Raw genomic sequence first — 18,299 nt, 5'->3', positions numbered from 1 at the left:
CGGGATTGGAGCAGATGTTGCAAGGAAGTGCGGTTGCAAGATGTTGCTTTTGTGTTGTTTGTGGCTTTCCCAGCGACATGAAAATGGCGTCAGCTGCAGTGGAGCAACTTCGCAGGGCCCCCAGATAAAAGCCAGATATTTGGAATCGAGATTTTGCGAAATGAATGCTGATTGCCGGAGACCTAATAAGCCTTGCGTGAGTCTTTAATTTGTGCAATTTCCTCGAAACATTGCCTTAAAGGCCGTCATTAAAAGAGCTTGGGTATTCACTTTGAAAAACTTATGTTTCGCGGCGAACAGGGCGTATACGTAATGCACTTGCAACTCTATTTCTCCTCCCACACACACACACACACTTGTGTCTTGTTTATTTAATATTATACCATCTCCGCCCTCTGTCTTGTCTAGACTTTCAAGAGCCTCTCGTTGTACCGCCCCTTTTCGCCAAAATGGGCGTGGCCATGTTGAGGGTGTTCGAGGATTCGCGTGGTGTATCTCCTGTTTGAGCCATGTAAAATCTCATTTTCGAGTCTCAATTCCAGCGGGGGAGTCCAGCTTAAATTGCAACTTGAATCGCTGCAATTCTTTTCAGGTGCCAGGTGAGACTGACTGCCTTATGTCACGTACTTGATTGCGATCCTATTGCCCCGACATTGATTATTGATGCACGGTCCTCAGCTTTGACTCTTGGCTGGGCTTTTGCCAAGAGGCAATACTGTCTGTGTGGGTGAAATTTTGCTATTGGCGAATGCCACTCTTAAACAAATACCTTGTATATCTGGGGAATTTGGTGGAAATAGGTTTCAACAGAAATCATATAAGCACTCAAAAGTTCAATTAGAACCTTAGTAGCTGGATTTTATTCCGTCTTAAAATAGGTTTTAAGCTGTTGTAGCGATGCACAAACTGCTTACATAAAATTCTAGTTAAATGGAGGATTTAATTGTATAACCCGCTGAAGAGAGCCCGAAATGTTTTTCATGTAAATTACGAGTTAAGCGCCATACAATGGCTTTGTTAGTCAACCAACCAACTTCGAAGTCACTCGGCATTGTTTAAGTATTAAATTAGATTTGGAGCCTGAAATGGCTACAACAGGCTGGGCTTTAAGCTTGACTTGGCAGAGACATAATTGAGATTCCACCTTATGGCGCAGAACTGATTCGTTTGTCACTCGTGTGAGTCCTTTGGCTTGCCGGAGGACCCAGGACTTAAGCAGCTTATGCGGTGTGGCTGTGTATTAATCCTTTGGCTGCCATCCTGCTGGACATGAGATAGTTCCAACTTCTGCACGTTCCCTCTTTTTCGTCAAGCAAAACCCGTTAACAAAGCTAATTAGGGAGGGAGTGAGAGTAAATGGTGTTAGTACTACCCCGCTCCCTTGTTAAAGATGACAAATATCACACATACGCTCCGTTGGTCGCCGGCAGTAGTCAGCACTTGATAAATCTTTCCCAAGCTGTTTGTGCTTGCGCGACTGACGTCAGCAAATGCGTGTTATTCTCTTTTTTTTTTTATTTTTTGATTCCCCTTTATGCTCTTAGCCGTGATTACACAACTTTCCACTGTCATTGTCCAAAACGTATCATCGTTGAAACTTGATAAATGAATCGGTGACTTGTGTCCCTGACTTTTCTTGGCTTCGTCGATAATCGATGGAAAAGCTGTCAGCCAACTGTTAGTTATGTCATGAGCAGGCTGCAATTACAATTAACTTAGTTTCGCCCCGAGTGTGTGGGTGTGTAGACAAAGCATAGCACAATTCTCAGGGCAACCTGGGTGTCTTCATATAATTTATATATATGAATATGGCTACATATGGGAGCACTTGTATAGTTGCACGTATGACCACTTGGCCAGGCTTAACCCCGAGCCAAGTGGTCATATATGTATGCCTCCGGTTTTGTTGGAGGGTCGCGAGTCTAATTAGCCGCTTAAGCATACACAAACACACACACACACACCCACACCCGTTAGCACACAACGACAGACAGCCAATTAAAATTCCCTTTTAGCCAACCACTGATGATGGCCAAAAGGTTGTTAACTTAAATTAGGGGCCGGTCTAATAACAATTAATTGAGGCTTTGAAGCGAAGTAACTTTCAATGTTGGGTACCGGAAAAAGCAAAAGAAAAGTCATTACTAGCGATGTTGGATCCAAAATTTAATTACATGCTTGTACTTATTATACTTATTCATGATTAACATGCATTTTTTTCTTTACTTAGATCTGTAGATGACGCTATCCGATAGTAATAACATATAATACAAAATTGTATATAAATCCAAAAGCTCGTAATATTCTCGCTTGTAGATAACAAGCCTATTCTAATAAAGCCGTCATATTAATATCCTTCTAAAAATAAATAAATCCCAATACCAAATTATTTAGGGCAAACATTTACGTGTCAAATTAATTTCCTGACTGGCGGGAGTTTTTTTTTTCATGGGCTCATTTGCTTTGTTATACAAAATGGTGCATATTTAAGTCATAAATTTAGGTCAACCCTAACTATAGTGCTCTTTGAAATGCGAATATCTTATAAATATTTCAGTTTTTAAACCAAATTTTAATTACTACTCTTTTCAGGTTCAACGAGAAATTCGGTCGTTCTAGTGCATTTTCTGGCCATTTGAATTATGGTAAGTTTCGGTATGGTCTGTTTATTGATTGCCAGCGGTAATTGACTGAAATAATTCAGTGTTTTTGTCGCTCGTTCAGTCGGCTCTTCATTAATTCCGATTTGGCCAATTTGGACGTATGTCAATTAGTTGGTCTGTTGTGGCGATGATGAAACAAAACCCCATTTGTTGTGCGGGATTTGCGACTTGATTGCCAGATTTTTGCGTTGGAGATGAAGTTTCATTGCATGTCATGACGGGATGACTTGACAGAATGTATCTCGTAGATATAATTAGCACCGGATGCAGGCTGAATGAGCTGGAAAACAATTGTCGGTTTTGCATTTGGGACTTCCATCAATCTTCGGTTCGGCATTGACTTCTGCCTGAACCCCCGCCCCCTCGCCCTGTGCCTAAATGGCGTTAAGTGTAAATGTACAAGGGACAAATTTCGGGAATTCACAAAGTGCGCCAGAGACGATTAATTTTGCCTGCAGAATCCGGGCAGTCGATGTGAGCCCGGCGGCAAATGTGTCTTGTAGATGTCCGCCCCACCACCGCCCACCGCCTGCCGCCACACCCCGAACCTCGTCCTTTGACTTGTCCTTGTAGCAACGCTTATGTGGGCGTGGGCAAGCAATTTATCTTTCGCTTTTTTCAAGCGCTGCGGCTTGTGGCTTCTCTCCTTCGCTTCGCGCATCCTGCATGGGAAAGTAAAAATACACAGCAAGAAATATCTTAGTAGCATGCTGACACTTCTTTTGCATTCCTAAATTTCAATAATATTTATATGTTATACTAATACAAAATATGTTATACTTAAATTTTAATTGAATTGAATCAATTCCTTTGAATCAAAATCCTTTGATTCTTAAGTGTACTTTATCTCTTTAACAACTTTTCTCTCGGTGTAATACAGCTTCTCTGTTGCGTCCCACAATTATGCGTAATTCGCATTTTTTCGTTGCATACTTCGTTGCGTTGCGCTGATGCGGGAGGATGTGGCGACAAAAAGGGGCGGCAGGGGGAGTGGCTAGGCGCAGGCATGCCAAAAATTAATATAGCCACATACCTCGAATGGCGGAGTGGCATGTGCAGCTTGAGTCAGCTGCGGCTTCTGTTTCTGCTGCCACCGTAATTAAGTCGAAATTAATGGAAAATTCCTGCAGGTTGCCACCGAGTTCAGCGAAACAGTGTGGCCAAGCCGGGGGCAAGTGAACAGAAAGAAACCAGTGTGACCAAAACGAAAGAAATTATTAAAAGTGTATATTTTTGTCACAATTTCAATTTAAAAATCTAAATGGCATTCTTTGCCATTCAGAGCGAAAAAGCGCAAGAACATTTATTTCAATTACCGAAAATGCAATTTTTCGATTTATTATTTATCAATTTGCCGGCCATGGGGTATATTTTTAGGCGCACTGGCAGCGCCACCTGATTCGGGCTCAAAGTGGAATTAAACTTAATTGACTGGATGCAAATGGAGAGGCAGATCCTCCAGAGACTTTCCCTCCGCTGTTGCCCGCTTCGTTTTCGATTTAACTCTGTTTGCCTAGGGAGGAGTTTGCGAATTGAAATTGGTTTCCTTGTTTGTTGCATCGCAATGCAAATTTCTGATGTAGAGTTTCTGCCAATTAATTGGCATTAAATTGGCTGGATTAGCGGCGCTGGGCACATGGATACCGTGGCAAATAGCAATAGGCCCCAGGAGTTTTTCCCACCATGATGGATGCGAATGCTCAATCAAATCATTCGCCCGATTGGAGGCGAGCTACATTGAAAGCCACTTAATGCGGTTATGAGACTCACAATCAAATTATATTCATTCGCATTAGCAGGAGATTCAATTCAGGCGTCACGTTAATTGTGATCCATCGATTACCTGGTTTCCCCCTAACTCCTCTATGCCAGCTGCCAAAAAGGAAAATTCATATTCAGGCAAATTAAATCCGAAGGGAAAGCCGTGCACAATGCCCAATTCTAATCGGAATACAAAGCCCCGATTCGATTCCCTTTCGGCCAATTGCTATAAATCCAATAAATCGGAAAATGCAAATGCGGTTGCAGCTGCTGGCAATTGGATGAAATTCGTAGAGGTAGCTACCGCTTTTTGTGGGGGGGTAGAAGCTCGCTTCCTGGCAGAAGGGTACATTGGTTTCATATAAATATAACTTTGTGGCGAAAGTTCCTATTTAAGGCTAGGCTTAACTTGTCAGATTCGCCTAAAGAGCTAGTAGAACACTTAAATTATTAGGAATTCCTTTTAACTTTTTCTAGTTTAATATATTATTTTAAGTACCAAAACACCAATACTTACAGACTTAATTAATTTCCAATAGGCCTTCGTCAACATGACGCTGCCGTCGCCAGCCACGGTTAAGCTGAGCACATCAATCGCCAGAAGCCCCCTGATCGAGCGCAATCTGGGCCAGAATGCGGCCACCAATGGCGATGCCATCGATGCAAGCGTCGACGGGTTTGCAGCCGACTGAAGTGCATCCGGTGCAACAGCTGCACTTGCATGCCACGCCCTCAAATCCTTCGGATATACACCAGGATCGGAGTCCACACAACCATAACGCCAAACTGCCACCGCTGGAACTGCTGGTGGAGAACAAGATTAGCTACAGCAGCTACCAGCAGCACGCCAAGGACCTCAAGCACCAGAGTCACAATCAAAACCGATCCAAGAGAAGTTCCCTCAGCAGTCCCTCGTCCAGCGAGGATTGCGTTAGTGCTGCCAGGGCCAATATCTTTGATGACGCCGCCGAGAACTTCGTGATCAATTTCCCCTCGGAGTCGGCCACCTCGCAGCATTTGCTGCCACTGTCGGAGACTGTGCCCCTGCTCACCCACATCGAGGCCACGGTGGTGGATAAGCAGCGCTCCATAAGGCTGAACAAGAACAGTGCCTCGCTGATCTTCACGAAGAAGGAACTTAACCAGGGAACCAGGGAACATCATCATCAGCACAATAATCAGCAGCACCAGCAGCAGCAACGGCGTCCGCACCATAGCAGTTTGTACGGAGTGGGCAGGAAGCCGACCAAGCACCTACCGCCAACTAGAGGACACCACCAGAGGCGCAGTCTACCTCTTAGCTACAACAACAATCTGGTGACCACCGCTCCATCAGCAGGTGGGGCAGGAGGTCCCGGTGGAGCAGCCAAACTTGTGCCGCTCAAGCAGCAGCATCAGCACCACGGAGCGGGCCACACGGCACCACCCACGGCGAACGTCGTTGTTGCCGGTGGAGCGGGAGCGGCGGCTCCGTCTGCCCGCAAGCAGCTCTCCTACTCCTGGTACGCGCCCGTCTACAGTGCGCTCGAGGAGGAGCTGGAGCAGGACTCGCGGGTGGGTGCACTCTTTGTTATATTCGTTACCTTTAACTGGTTTTAGTTTATAAAAACGTCTTTAGAGACAAACAAATCAAAGTTTAGTGTTACAAATCCACCAACTTATGCATTAAATTCATTCGCAGGACTCCTCGCCAATCCACAATCTGGCCAACACAAAGCAGCACCAGCGGTCCGCCAGCCAAAAGGCATCCACCGCCCTGCATGCCACGCCCCGCCACGATCGCGCCCACGATTCCGCCGACGCCGAGACGGTTGCGCTGCTGGACACGCAGACGCGCAGCAAGATCATCATTTCCTCGGCGAATGGTGACGCTGGCGGAGCGGGTGCAGGAGTTGGATTCGGTGGAGGCGGGGGCGGAGGATCTGGAAACGGCGGAGTACTGGCAGCGAACGGAGGAGGAGATCTGGAGAGCTCGCTGGGACTATCTGGTGGTGGGCAATTGCCACGAAGGCGTCGCATCGAGAACTTTCTCAAATCGCTGGTGGGACTCAAGGCGAGTAGCGGTCGCGGAGGAGGTGGTGGTGGCAATGTTGGTGGGGGCGGGGCAGTACCAGATCGGGAACGTCCTGCCTCCCCAGAAATTCGGATCACCCGCACTCCATCCGAGCAGGATGTCGTGCTGCGAGATCCTTCTGGCCGACAGCTAGCCAACGGCCATGGTCGAGGCAGCCTGAGCATCAGCGGTTCGAGCAGCTCCTTGAATGTGGTCCAGCAGAAGATATGGCATATCATGCGACGCGAGGGTAGCGCTAGCAGCTTGCACCAGGAGAAGTCCCAGTCGATTGTCCAGTACACGGGACTGCGAAAGTGCGAAACGGTCCTAGCACTCACCCGTCAATCGCAATCGCATGGCCACGTTCACGGCTTGAGCCAGAGTCGAAGTCAGGGTCACTCCTTGGCGGTCCATGGCAGCGGGATCTTCAGCTCGGGTGGCGTGGAGCAGATTCGACCACTGAATCGCCTGCGGAACAGCGTGAGCAGCATTAACGGCGTGGGTACCTGTTCGCGCTGCTCCAGTCTGTTATCCCTGGCTGCCTCCGGATCGCGTTACTCCCTGTCGAATGGATTTGCGCCCCGGCCAACTTCGGCCCTCAATCACCTAGAAGCTGGATGGGAGGACGATCAACGGCGCGCGCAGGAGCCGCATATCAACGTGAATGCCCAGATCAGACTGAGCGGTGGAGCAACTGCCAACTCGACCAGTCCCAGTCCGCCGTCCAATGTGACCACGGCCACATTGCACTCCAGTTCCGCCAATAATCTGAATCAGGAACCGCAGCAGTCCACGTCGACGCCCGCCACCACGCCCACTGAGACACCTGGGAGCGGCGAATTGGGACCGTTCGGTACCAATCATGCATATCCATTGACCGTAAGCTCCCTGCTCTCCATGGCCAGTGCGAATCAGGCGGCGCAGGCATGCTGCGTTCGTGATGGGATTGCACTGAAGCGACGAGAGATGTTGGCCTCCGCCGATGTCACACCTTCGGTGGGCACCCCGGCCACGCCCACCACCGCTTTCAAGCCCTTCACGTGCAAGCTGTGCCTGATCGATGTGGAGGACGTGGGCGAGGCCATGGCGCTTCAGCAGTGCGGCTGCCAATTTTGTATCGAGGTAAGTCTAATGTTTTACAAATAATAGGTTTTAAACTCTGAAAAACAATATGTATATATAGAGTATATACTTTCAATTCGAAAGCAGAAGTTTCTCTCTTAAGCCAGAGAGCTTTAATGAAACAACAATAACAATCACATACAATTTAATGTGGTATTACACAAATGGAATAGTTGGCCAACAGGAGATTATGTCTGTTTGCATGTTCACTTTTCGGTTCAGCGAAATTTGTTCTAAAGCCCAGAAAGGTGTTAAAAATATTGTTTGGTTAAAGCGAATAAAAAAACATTTGGACAACTCGACTGCGAATTTTCAACTGATACCAATTACTATTAAATATGAAAGGATATGAACTTTTGGGCTTTGTTAGGCGATTCAAATATTTCAAACTTTGGCTTTGCTACGATTATTATGCGACATGCCTTAGATAAAATTGTGATTTTATTCGCCCGCAGCAGACATAAAATTGGAATGGGAAAATTCCTTTAAGCCGCAGAAGGATTTCCTTGTGGTTTTTCCGCTCCTCATCTTATTGATTGCGCACCCACTCACACACACACACACACATGCATACCAACGCAGCTGCATATGTTAGCTTTCTTATTAGGATATTTTCCTCCGTTTTCTCGCTCAGTTTTTCTCGGCTTTTCCATTTGCCAGGTGCACCAGCGGGGAAAATTGAAAAATGACGCACAGGCAGACGCAATATTTTGCAAGTGTTAGAAGCGAGCTGCTGGCTGGGAAGCTTAACCCAAAGCTGAATGTTGGGCATAAATAATCAGAGAAGCCAAATGTATTTTCATATATTTGATAACTTTACGTTTATAGATTAAGTTTGCAAATGCTGCAGTGTGTTTGCTGTTTCAATTGTTGTATAAATTTAGCCCTTTTAGCCGGGCTTAGGAAAGTTGTTTAGTTAGTAATCACTTGGAATTTTGTGGAATTTTCCAAAGAGGCAAAGAGTAGCGATCTGCAGTAACGATTTTTTAATAGTCGAGCTATTAAGCAAAACATTAGGGGATTTAGTTGTATGTACAATTTCTGGCTTTTAACAATAAGTGATTCGATTTACGTATTGTTTTGTGTTTGGTCTGTGAAATCGTATTTACTTTGCTCTTGACTCTTTAAAGAATGAAACTACATACTTTTCTGGACCTTCAGCTAACGATGTTTTCCTGCATCAGCTGAAGGAAAATATTAAGCTGCATTTGCAAAGCTAATCCACATCATCAAATGCATCTGCATCAACATCAGCCTCATTTATTCCCGCAATTTGCATGGCAATTTGCTGGAGCTGCGGAAATATGGAAGGAAGTAGTCAGCAAGGGGTTAAAGCTGTAAGGTGACTCATCTGAGATCCTGGCTAGCTGACTGGCTGGCTGACTGGCTGGCTTGCTCAGCACTTCCTACCATTTTCGCCGCTTCAAAGTAATTTCAGCAAAATTCGCTGCGTATCCTGGACGCCCTGTTCGCCCTGCTTTCGCACTCACAAAAGCCGCATCCCCAGGCTCCGGGACTCCTGCTGCCTTTACTTTACTTTGCCATAAACAAATTGCATTTGTCTTGAGGGGGAATGGAAGGGGGGGAGAGAACCTGACACAAATTGCATGGAGCATTTTAAATAATTAAGTAAATGATTGCGAAAGTGCAGCAGGAACAGAACACATTAAAGGCAAAAAGAATTTATATATTTAGCCGGCAGTGAATCTAATTTCATGTATCTGGTACCGAGAATAATTCTTTCTTGAGCATAAATAAATTAGACGAAATTCACACGTAAGAAGTGCAATGTAAAGAAACTGAAAGAAAGAAGATGCACTGAGAGAAAAACGTTGAGATATCAAGTTTTGTAATATTGTGGTCTTAAATTGTATGGCAAACTTAACTAGAGACTAAATACCAAAATCATTATAGTTATTTCCTCTGCATTTTATGAAGTCATATGAAGCCACTCACTCCTGACTTTAGTTATTAATTTTTCCTCGTGCACTAAAAGGCTAAATAAACTTTCGGCAACACTAGACAAAGGCACTAAATAAGCGAGCTTCATTTTCTCGATTTTGTTGCTGCTGCTGCTCCTCTTGTTGCTCAACTTGTGTGCAGGTGAAATTTATTACACGCACACTCACCTGCACACCTGATGGAGGGACATGCCCGGCGGCGGCAGGACGTGAGGACCACGCCCTCCGGCTCAGCCCATCCTGGATCCCGGAATCTTTCGGCTACGTGTCTAATGGCTACAGATGTACTGCCATGTCGTCGTGTCCTGGCCGAGGCCATTTGTCAACCTTAAACTAAACTGCTGCCAGGCAGCCGAGTGGGTGTGTGGTTCCCAGTTTGTTTGCTCTTGTGGCTTTCCCTTCTTTTTCCTTGTCTAAGCCGCAAATTATTGCCAAACATTGCTCATACGCAGTGGTGGGCGCATTCGCCTAATTGAAAACCAAACGAACGAAATTTCAATGCAAACAGTATTTTCATTTGTTTACTCAGTGCTCTTGTCTCTTCCCACAGCCACATGCCCGTCTCGCTCCATATAACATTTACGATTCACTGAGTTGACAAATTTTCCGCTCCTGGAAAATATAGTATATGCATAGGAAAAAAACAAAAAAAAAAACAGAAGCAGCAGGAAAAATACCAGTCAGACATCAACAAAATGGCCAGAACAGCACAATTCTCGGCGAAAAGAAAAAATGTTATTCCACTATGAAACGCTATGTCGCTCTTATGCAGCATCATCATAATTCACGTTTAGTCTGGGGCGCATACACCCAAGGCAAATGGATGATAAATGCAATATAAATTGAGCTAAGTCGCTGTGCTCCCGGGGGAAAGATTCGCCAGAGATTCATATCTTTATTGGGTTTCGCTGGTAGCCTAGCATTTGTCGCCCCGCCATTAATTCGCCACGCAGATGTGGGAAATTGAAGTGGATGTTTCGGGTATTTTATGATCCCTATAGATAAAATGACATGGCGCCGCAGTCTTATAGCCAATTATCTCAATCCTCAGTTGAAAATTATATATATATATGCATAATCCATATATTTGTTTCATATTAGTTCGTTTTACTTGCACATCAAGTACACCCTGTATGCCAAACTTCGACATCCGTTTTCCACAATTTCTGCGGTATATGGTTGCCATTTTTTATTTGCGCTGAACGCTCGTCGTGCTGTTCAAATATTTTGCAACTGGCTTGCTGAGAGCAAACTCTTCACGTGGCACTCATAGTTCTCATGGTTGCCCCAGCCAACCCATCCATCTGCATGTTACATCGCGGAGTTGGAGATGGGGCCAAAGTGATGGAGGCGAGCTGCTCCTCCGCTGACTGCGCATGAAAAATGGCGACGCTTATTAAACATGCTCGAATGGACAGCAACGCATCCTGATGACGAGGGAGTGACGCTGGTGGAGCACTAAACTGGTTGAAATTTATGCACCAGCGATGAGGTTTAAACTCTGCCATTTGATGTGCCACCACTGTGGAGCAGGGGTTAAAGTGGTTGGTTGTAGTGTGGATTTCTATGGACATTAGTGTGTGTGCCATCTCTCATTAGTGTGTGTAATAGATTTGGAATAAAGGAGGTCCTTGGACAGTGGGTCAGGAGATGTCGTCGGGCAAAGGGAACCAGACACAGACGTCGTCTGGCCTGAATTCCTTGTCTCCCTTAGCGAATTTGGATGGCCACAGTTTAAAGATGCACCAGTCGCCCCAAAAAAAGCAAATTATTGAATGTAAATGTAATTAATGACTACTTTACAGGGGCTCATCAAATATTTTTTTAAATATTTCTGACGAGTTCGTGGTTTCCATTACAGAATGATCGCATGTCACACGCATTGAAAGTCCTTTTCCTTGGGTTTGAGGGCGCCTTCTATTTGTTTAACTCACATTTCGTTTCTGCAGAGAAAGAGCCTCATTTTGCAATTTGTTTGTTGCTGTGGTGGTGTAGCTCCTTTCATTACCGGATGCTGCAGGACTCTCTCATTCTCTGTTTCGGTTTCCTTTTTGTGTTAATTGAGCTGCTCGGCTGCTGTTCCTGCTGCCTTTTCCGATGGCCACAAGCTGAAAAGTAAATTAACACGGAAAAAGCCAGCCTGAAACAGGAACAGCCACCTGACTGTACCATAAACGCTGCGTATACGTTATATGTGCTATATGCTATATATGCTATATGCGCTATATAGCGCACATGTATGAATGGAATTTACACAGAAGTGGCTGGGATAGGGGGAACCACCGTCTGCTGCGGTGCTGCTACACGAGGTTGGAGCATTCAAAGGGAAAAGCCAAGCGAAACAACACGCGAGCAATTAAAATGCTCGACAACAAATTGCTATCAAGTACTCAAAATTCAAAAGGGAAGATGCGGCCAAAAAGAAAAAATAGGAGAGGGTACGCGTTAAGTGTGAACGAAACGAGAAGGGCAGAGTTTGTACGCAAACATGTAAAAAATATAGCAGCAATTTCAGTGAAACTTGATTAAAGCTCTTTTGAAATTAAAGTACATTTTCTAGATCTACACTTCACGTGGTGGCTCAATTCAAAGCTCTCGAAGGACAAACCCCATGAACAGGATCAAACTTTATTGTCCTTGGCCTCCCTTAATTTCGCATTTGATTTGGGAATTTATGAGAAACAAGGACTGAAATGATTTCATTTAGATTTACTCCCGACAGAAATTGGCGCCCCATTGTTCAGACTTTTCCCATATATCCCGCAGCCCATGCCATGTTGGGGTATCCCACTGAAAAGCCAGTGAAAATTTATGACTGCCAGTGAAGAAGACTGGCTCAAACGAAGACATTCGCCCTGGGAAAGTGGGGCCAAAGATACGCTGGGGTCTCGCCTTGTAATTGCAGTCAACATTTTAGCATTTTGAAGCAAAGCGAGAAAACAAATAAAAATAAGAAAGCAAAGGGGAGCACGTGACTGGCATGAAAGTGGATGTGGGAGGGTGACCTCTAACCCCTATGTCCGCTGCATGCCAACCACACCCCCTTTTACGCGCTCTGTATCTGTCAAAAAAAAAAAACGACTTGTAAAATGTAAATGTTTATGGCTGGAGAGGCGCGAGAAAAGAGCTCTTGAAATGGGCTGTAACTATGGTTGAAATGAGTGGGTGGAGTGGTTCGGCTGCACTGCAAAATATTTGAATGTGTAATAACATACGTTTTTTCCTATAAACAAAATGTCACATAGTTTTCATGGTAAAAAACAAACATGTAATAACGAAAAGTAATAGTAATTGTAATAATAACTAATAGTTAATAGTTCTTTAAATTATCCCCTCTTCTCAATCCTGAATCCATTTTTAAGTCTTTAAAATCAATGGAAATATGAGGATCATTACTTCCACTTAGGCAATTTGTCTGAGTGCAAAAGTTTCGCCCTTCCGGTTTTGGTTATGAACTTGTTGACGTTTGGATGCCGCTCTCCGCCGAAATGCAAAAGCACTCCTGGGAGGCGAAAGAGTAGCAAAGAGGCGGCGAAAGCAATTTCCGCTCGGGTCAGCCATTTTCCCCGCCTAGCGCGCATTTCCGGTTTCTCAGTTTCCATCAGTCGTCGCTGCTCTGTAAGCGCGTTTCTCTGGGCCAAAAATTAAAGCTTACTTGGACCGCAAGCATTAGGATAACGTGTGGAAAATTGGCCAAATCCGTTTGAGAATTTGGAGCCTTACTTTTTGTTTTCTTTTTTTTTTTTGCACTTTCTTTGCTTTTCTTTTGTTTATGTTGCTGTACTCATTTGGTATGCAAATGTGTGCGCCAATAATGAATTGTTTCTCTTTTCCGCTGACTGGGGGGGGGGGGGGGAGATAAATAGAAATTGGAATTTTGGGCTCGTAGCAAATTGGCTGGCAAATGTTTGCTTGCTCTTTGTTCAGCTTGTCGAGCGATTAATGCAGCAAATTGGCAGTGAAATTGCGGCACAGTCAAAGGTCAAGGGTCACTTCTGTCCACACCACTTGTGTCCTGTCGCATTCCTCTTTTGTATGAGTGTGTGTGTGTGTGTATCAGCTCTGCTCGGAACGGAAGTGTTGGGTTTATCGCTGCGGAAGTGGACAGCTGCATTGGTCGGTCGGTTGGTCGGGCAATGCAGTCGTCGCTCCTTCTAATCGCCGGTCAGCTTAGATTGCTCAATTGCGAATGGCCCGGTTCGGCCAGGCATTCTGGCTAAAAGCCATCCGGGCGGGCCCAAATGCTTTGGCCACTTAATGAGTGGCCTGTGGTCGCTGGCACTCGCAGTCATTTGTGTATGGCAGTTGGCCAGGCCAATGGGCTTTAAACTGACGTGATTGCTGCATGGATTTGTTTCGATGCGAAGTCGGGGCTTCGTCGAGGAAAATGATGAAGTCAAGTTCGATCTGAAACTGTTTTGAATTGCCTTGAACTTTGTAAATGTACTTTTTCCATTTCCATCGTCTTTGAACTCAATTATGGCATTCGGCTGAAATGTTATTGACTTGTTATTGCAGGAAGGCAGAAAGTTATTTTGATTTTGGTGATTAGTTTCTCTTGGCTTGTATCAAAGGAAACCATTTTATTATTTAATAGCTTTTAAAGAAAACATATTTGTTATTTTCTTTTATGTAGAGAAACTGCCTTTGGAATATATATAATCGAATGAGGTCAGAGGCTGCAAAAGTATTAAATTTATAAATATAAGGTCAAATTTCAACTAAATATCATGTCTTTTATAAAGTCATGTTCAATCAAAGTTACTCCCACTGCAACTATTGTTCAAAAGTCAGGGTATATTATGATAGATATGTCGGGAAGTCACTTGCGATGTTTGTGTTGTGGATATGTTGGTAGTTTAACCTTTGGTGGCCTAGTTAACCCCAATGCTGACGTTGCCGCAGGCTCTGATTGGAACTGAAATTCCGCTGACCGGGCTTAAACAAAATGTAGCAAGGAACGTGGGTATTGTAGTTGGGCTGAATGGTTTGCGGTATCTGGTTGGCATTGTATTACAGGCTCTTTGGGCCAACAAGATGCCGAAACTCTTGGGTCTTGTGCCTGTGATGCCATAAAGGCATTGGTTTATCAGCTGAATTCCAGCATTCAGAACTGCAATACCCGAAACTTGTACAAGGATATTCATACTGCTGCCTCATATTTGATGACAAGCAGCACAGTTTGCTTTCTGCTCTGGCGAAACAAGTTGCAAACAAGCTGAAAACTTTGCCCCTCGGCTGTGGAAACGCAACAAAAGTTGCTCCTCGAATGGAAACCGCTACTGCAACTGCTACTTGCCATTTTCTTTACGACTTCTTTCAATATTTATACATACTTTTTGTTGCCCGGGATGCAGCTCTTCGGTATTTTATAGTGGGACAGCCAAAAGTTTAGACTTTGTCGAATCTAACTGAAAAATGCAGTAGGATTTTCCACCCTTGTCCTGGCGGGAGATCTGTGCAAATAGAGCGTTTTCCCCCAGAGCGGTACAATGTAACTGCAAGGATGTGGAAATATATATCATTTACACCACTCAGATATTTGACTTTTGCACTCCGCTCGCCGAAATTGAAAAACTTTTGCCGGCATTTGTGCAAGTGCAAGTGTGAATTGCGTTATTCAGCTTCCCTTCTTTCATTTTTAATTGACTAACTTGACTAAGGAGGGTGCCAAACTTCGTTGCAATGTTAAAAAAAAAAAAAATAAGAAAAAAAATGGGGAGAGCATACGCGCTGTCAAATTGAATTTTGATTCAATTTGCGATGACATCAGCGCCTTCAACGTTGCCAAATTGCATTTACACATTTTACACGTGGCTGCCGTTGCAGCAGCATATTTTCCTCATTTCGCGGGATGTCAAAAAAACGCGTTCACCTGTGAATTTGAATTATTTACGAAAGCCGTCGAGTGCGCCATATAAATTTGGGAACTCGCAGGATTCCAGGATATGCAATTCCATTCGAGGTGGCAAATCTATACGTGACTTGTTCACATTTTACTGCTCTTTTAGATTGAAAAGCTCAAAACAGCATCTGCTATTTAAATTCTTAAATTATGTAGAAAATAAATACTCTCTACGATGTAAACTTTTGCCATTAATCCATCTCAAGTGCACCTCATTCCATGAGTTCAATATATTTTTTTTATAAATTTGCCATGAACATATATTCAACAGATTAGTAATAGAAACAATTTGAAGTAACAACTAGACGGATTTGCAATCAAACATGCAGTTCATACTTGAATAGTACCAATTATTTATATATCGACTTAAATTCCGTATGCATCAATACATTTCTTGCTTTCTTGAAAACAATATACAAATTGTATACTGTTCAGTATATGATTCAATCATGCAAAATGTGTAAAACTAAAAATGCCTGCTCTCATTCGAATCGAATTTCCATTCAGATGAAGTGGTTTTCATTCACATTTGGAGACTGTAAATTAATTCAACAGCACGATTGGAATTGAAATTAAATGGCCATCCAATATCGGCCATGCAAATCAGTGGCCATCAAGTAATGTGGCGTGTTAAAAGCGCTTAAAAGAATTCCAAAACTCTTGATGTTTGCCGTGCCTGACAGCTGCAGATAAAATGTGCTGCTGCTGGAAAATCAGTCTATTAAAAGCCATCAAATTCATTTTGTCGACTGGCCGGTCAGCAGAGCAATCACAAATTGCATTTAAATAAGCCAGTCGAATTTGTATTTTGTGTCTAGACCGGAAATGAAAAACGTTTTTGCCTCTGCTGTGCCACCGTTGACACCAGGTGTTTTCAGCCATGTATCGAATTTTTTTTTTTTAGTAATTCCATAGAAGTATTTTCTACGAAATGAAACATAAACTTGCCCAAATTCCCTTTTTCCGCTTTCAAGTTCTTAGCATAATTTAAATTATTATTTTTTTTTTTTTGCCGCAAAAATAAACAGAAAAGGAGATGGAAAAAAGACTTAACAAAATCCGCTTAACTGAGTCGTCGGGCTTGAATTTAAACTCTTGTCTCCTCAGTTCTTTTCCCCCTTTTATTTTGTGTGTTATCAAAATAGTTGCTGGCATTATCATCAGGGTCTGGCAGTAGAGTCGTGGCCGTAGCGTTTCCAATCAATTGAAATTCAATGCTCCAGTGCAATAGGGGAATGGAAACGGAAGTGGAACTTTGGACATGCAATTTAAATTCAATTTTACACACAAACAGCGAAGCAAGGGTGCCAAAAAGGAGCAGGTGGATATGCAGGATCTCAGTTCGGTTGCGAGCTGGCTGCCTGCCTGCTTTTATGACGATTTCCAATACAAATGGCTTTCATTCGATTTGCCCAGGACGTGTCCCAGCTAAACAGGGACAGCCCAGGGTCAGGGATGAGCCATCCCATTACTTATGGCAATCGTTGGGAGGTCTAACAATGGCTGCTATTTCTGGATTATAGGGTATTAAGTATCTGATTCAATCAATGGGAGATTCTTGATAATGTAAGCGAGTAGGATAAACACTATCCTTGTTGAATGCAAAGAACTTTAACCTTTAACCAAAGCTATCTTATTATTTTCATAAATATCTCTTCTAGAGCATCAAGCATTCGGTGAGCTGTCACTGCTGTCCTCTTTCTATCTGTACGACTATCTTTATATCCGTTGCTGCCCCTGTCGCTTGTAGCGCTTGCATTTCAATTGACGGGACCATCATTAAATTTCCAATGTTTATCCCCCTTGCCGCATGCTGAATTCTAAAAACAAACCCCATATATACTGCACACTATATACGCTCACTTCCTGCGTTTCCTGTCACACAAACACTCGCGCAATATTATGTCGCAAACCAGGCAGAACAACAAGTTTACTGCTAAGCGGATTGGGTTACTACCCGCGTCTAATATCCTGGACGCTGACAATGTTGTCCTGCTCCTTTGTGATGGGATTGACTTAATGCCAACTTGGCAACTTGGCTGCAAACTATAAATAGATCACACCACACATCTGACGTTGATTCAAGACGCTGCCAACCCCCAGCTACACTGCGCGAAAACATAATTCTACATAAATATTGTTTTACATGTTTTACTAATAGTGGGTTGAATATATGACTATATTTACAGTTTAAAGCGTTTACTACCTAATCAAATCAACGACTCGTTTAATGAGATATTTATTTCTGTGCATCCGTGGCTAATTGGCATTCAACACGCCCCCTGCCCCGCTGGCCGTGTAAATCAGGCTAATTAAATCAGAATGCGGCATTAAAAGTTTATGGTGGCTGCGGACCAGGACACCAGAACATTAATGTAATCATTTGCCATAAATTTGCATTTATGACGCGTCTTGTGCACGTTGTCATAGCAATTCATTCGCCGGTCAGCGATCCTGTCATCTCGTAGGACGTAGGACGCAGGACGCATCACTCCGCCAAGGACAAGCTACCATATTAATTAAAGTGTCGCTGCTAATGAGTTAGATTAAAACTGGCAGATGCGCGGCTTTTCCGGAGCCAGTTGCTCGCTTTCATTCCGGGCGAGCGTGCGTGTAATTGGCAATATCTGCTGGCCAGGATTACACGGGATAATTTGTTTGTGTGTGTGTGTGTGTGTTTAAGGTCGTCTGTTTTGGCTCTGCGACATTCATTAAGCACTTTATGCACGATGTCTTTTCAATTTATTGCAATTTTCCGGCGGTGCGCAGAAAAGCATGCTACAAATGGCGTTCGTTTGGCGAAAACGAAGGATATTAATTATCTATTTATTAGG

At 43.9% G+C, this 18,299-nt stretch overlaps 1 protein-coding gene and 1 long non-coding RNA gene across 3 annotated transcripts in view; one reads left to right on the top strand and one right to left on the bottom strand.

The window, feature by feature from the left end:
- The window catches only part of CG33144 (uncharacterized protein), a 58,656-nt gene that overhangs the window by 36,202 nt on the left and 4,155 nt on the right, over positions 1 to 18,299 (top strand). For both annotated transcript variants that reach the window (NM_001201975.2, NM_176144.2), the window contains 3 exons: positions 2,593 to 2,645; positions 4,964 to 5,978; positions 6,106 to 7,599. In NM_001201975.2, the coding sequence (NP_001188904.1) occupies positions 5,058 to 5,978; positions 6,106 to 7,599 (2,415 nt within the window). In that variant the 5' untranslated portion in view covers positions 2,593 to 2,645; positions 4,964 to 5,057. The remainder of the gene's footprint in view (positions 1 to 2,592; positions 2,646 to 4,963; positions 5,979 to 6,105; positions 7,600 to 18,299) is intronic.
- lncRNA:CR43605 (long non-coding RNA:CR43605) lies at positions 840 to 1,730 on the bottom strand. The gene is made up of 2 exons (NR_048086.1): positions 1,411 to 1,730; positions 840 to 1,331 (listed from the first exon to the last, which is right to left on the bottom strand). It is a non-coding gene; the product is annotated as a long non-coding RNA:CR43605 (long non-coding RNA).

Source organism: Drosophila melanogaster, chromosome 2R (assembly GCF_000001215.4).
Source record: "Drosophila melanogaster chromosome 2R".
NCBI lineage: Eukaryota > Metazoa > Arthropoda > Insecta > Diptera > Drosophilidae > Drosophila > Drosophila melanogaster.
Note: the sequence above shows the minus strand (reverse complement) of the source record. Positions and strands in the feature narration are given on the sequence as shown.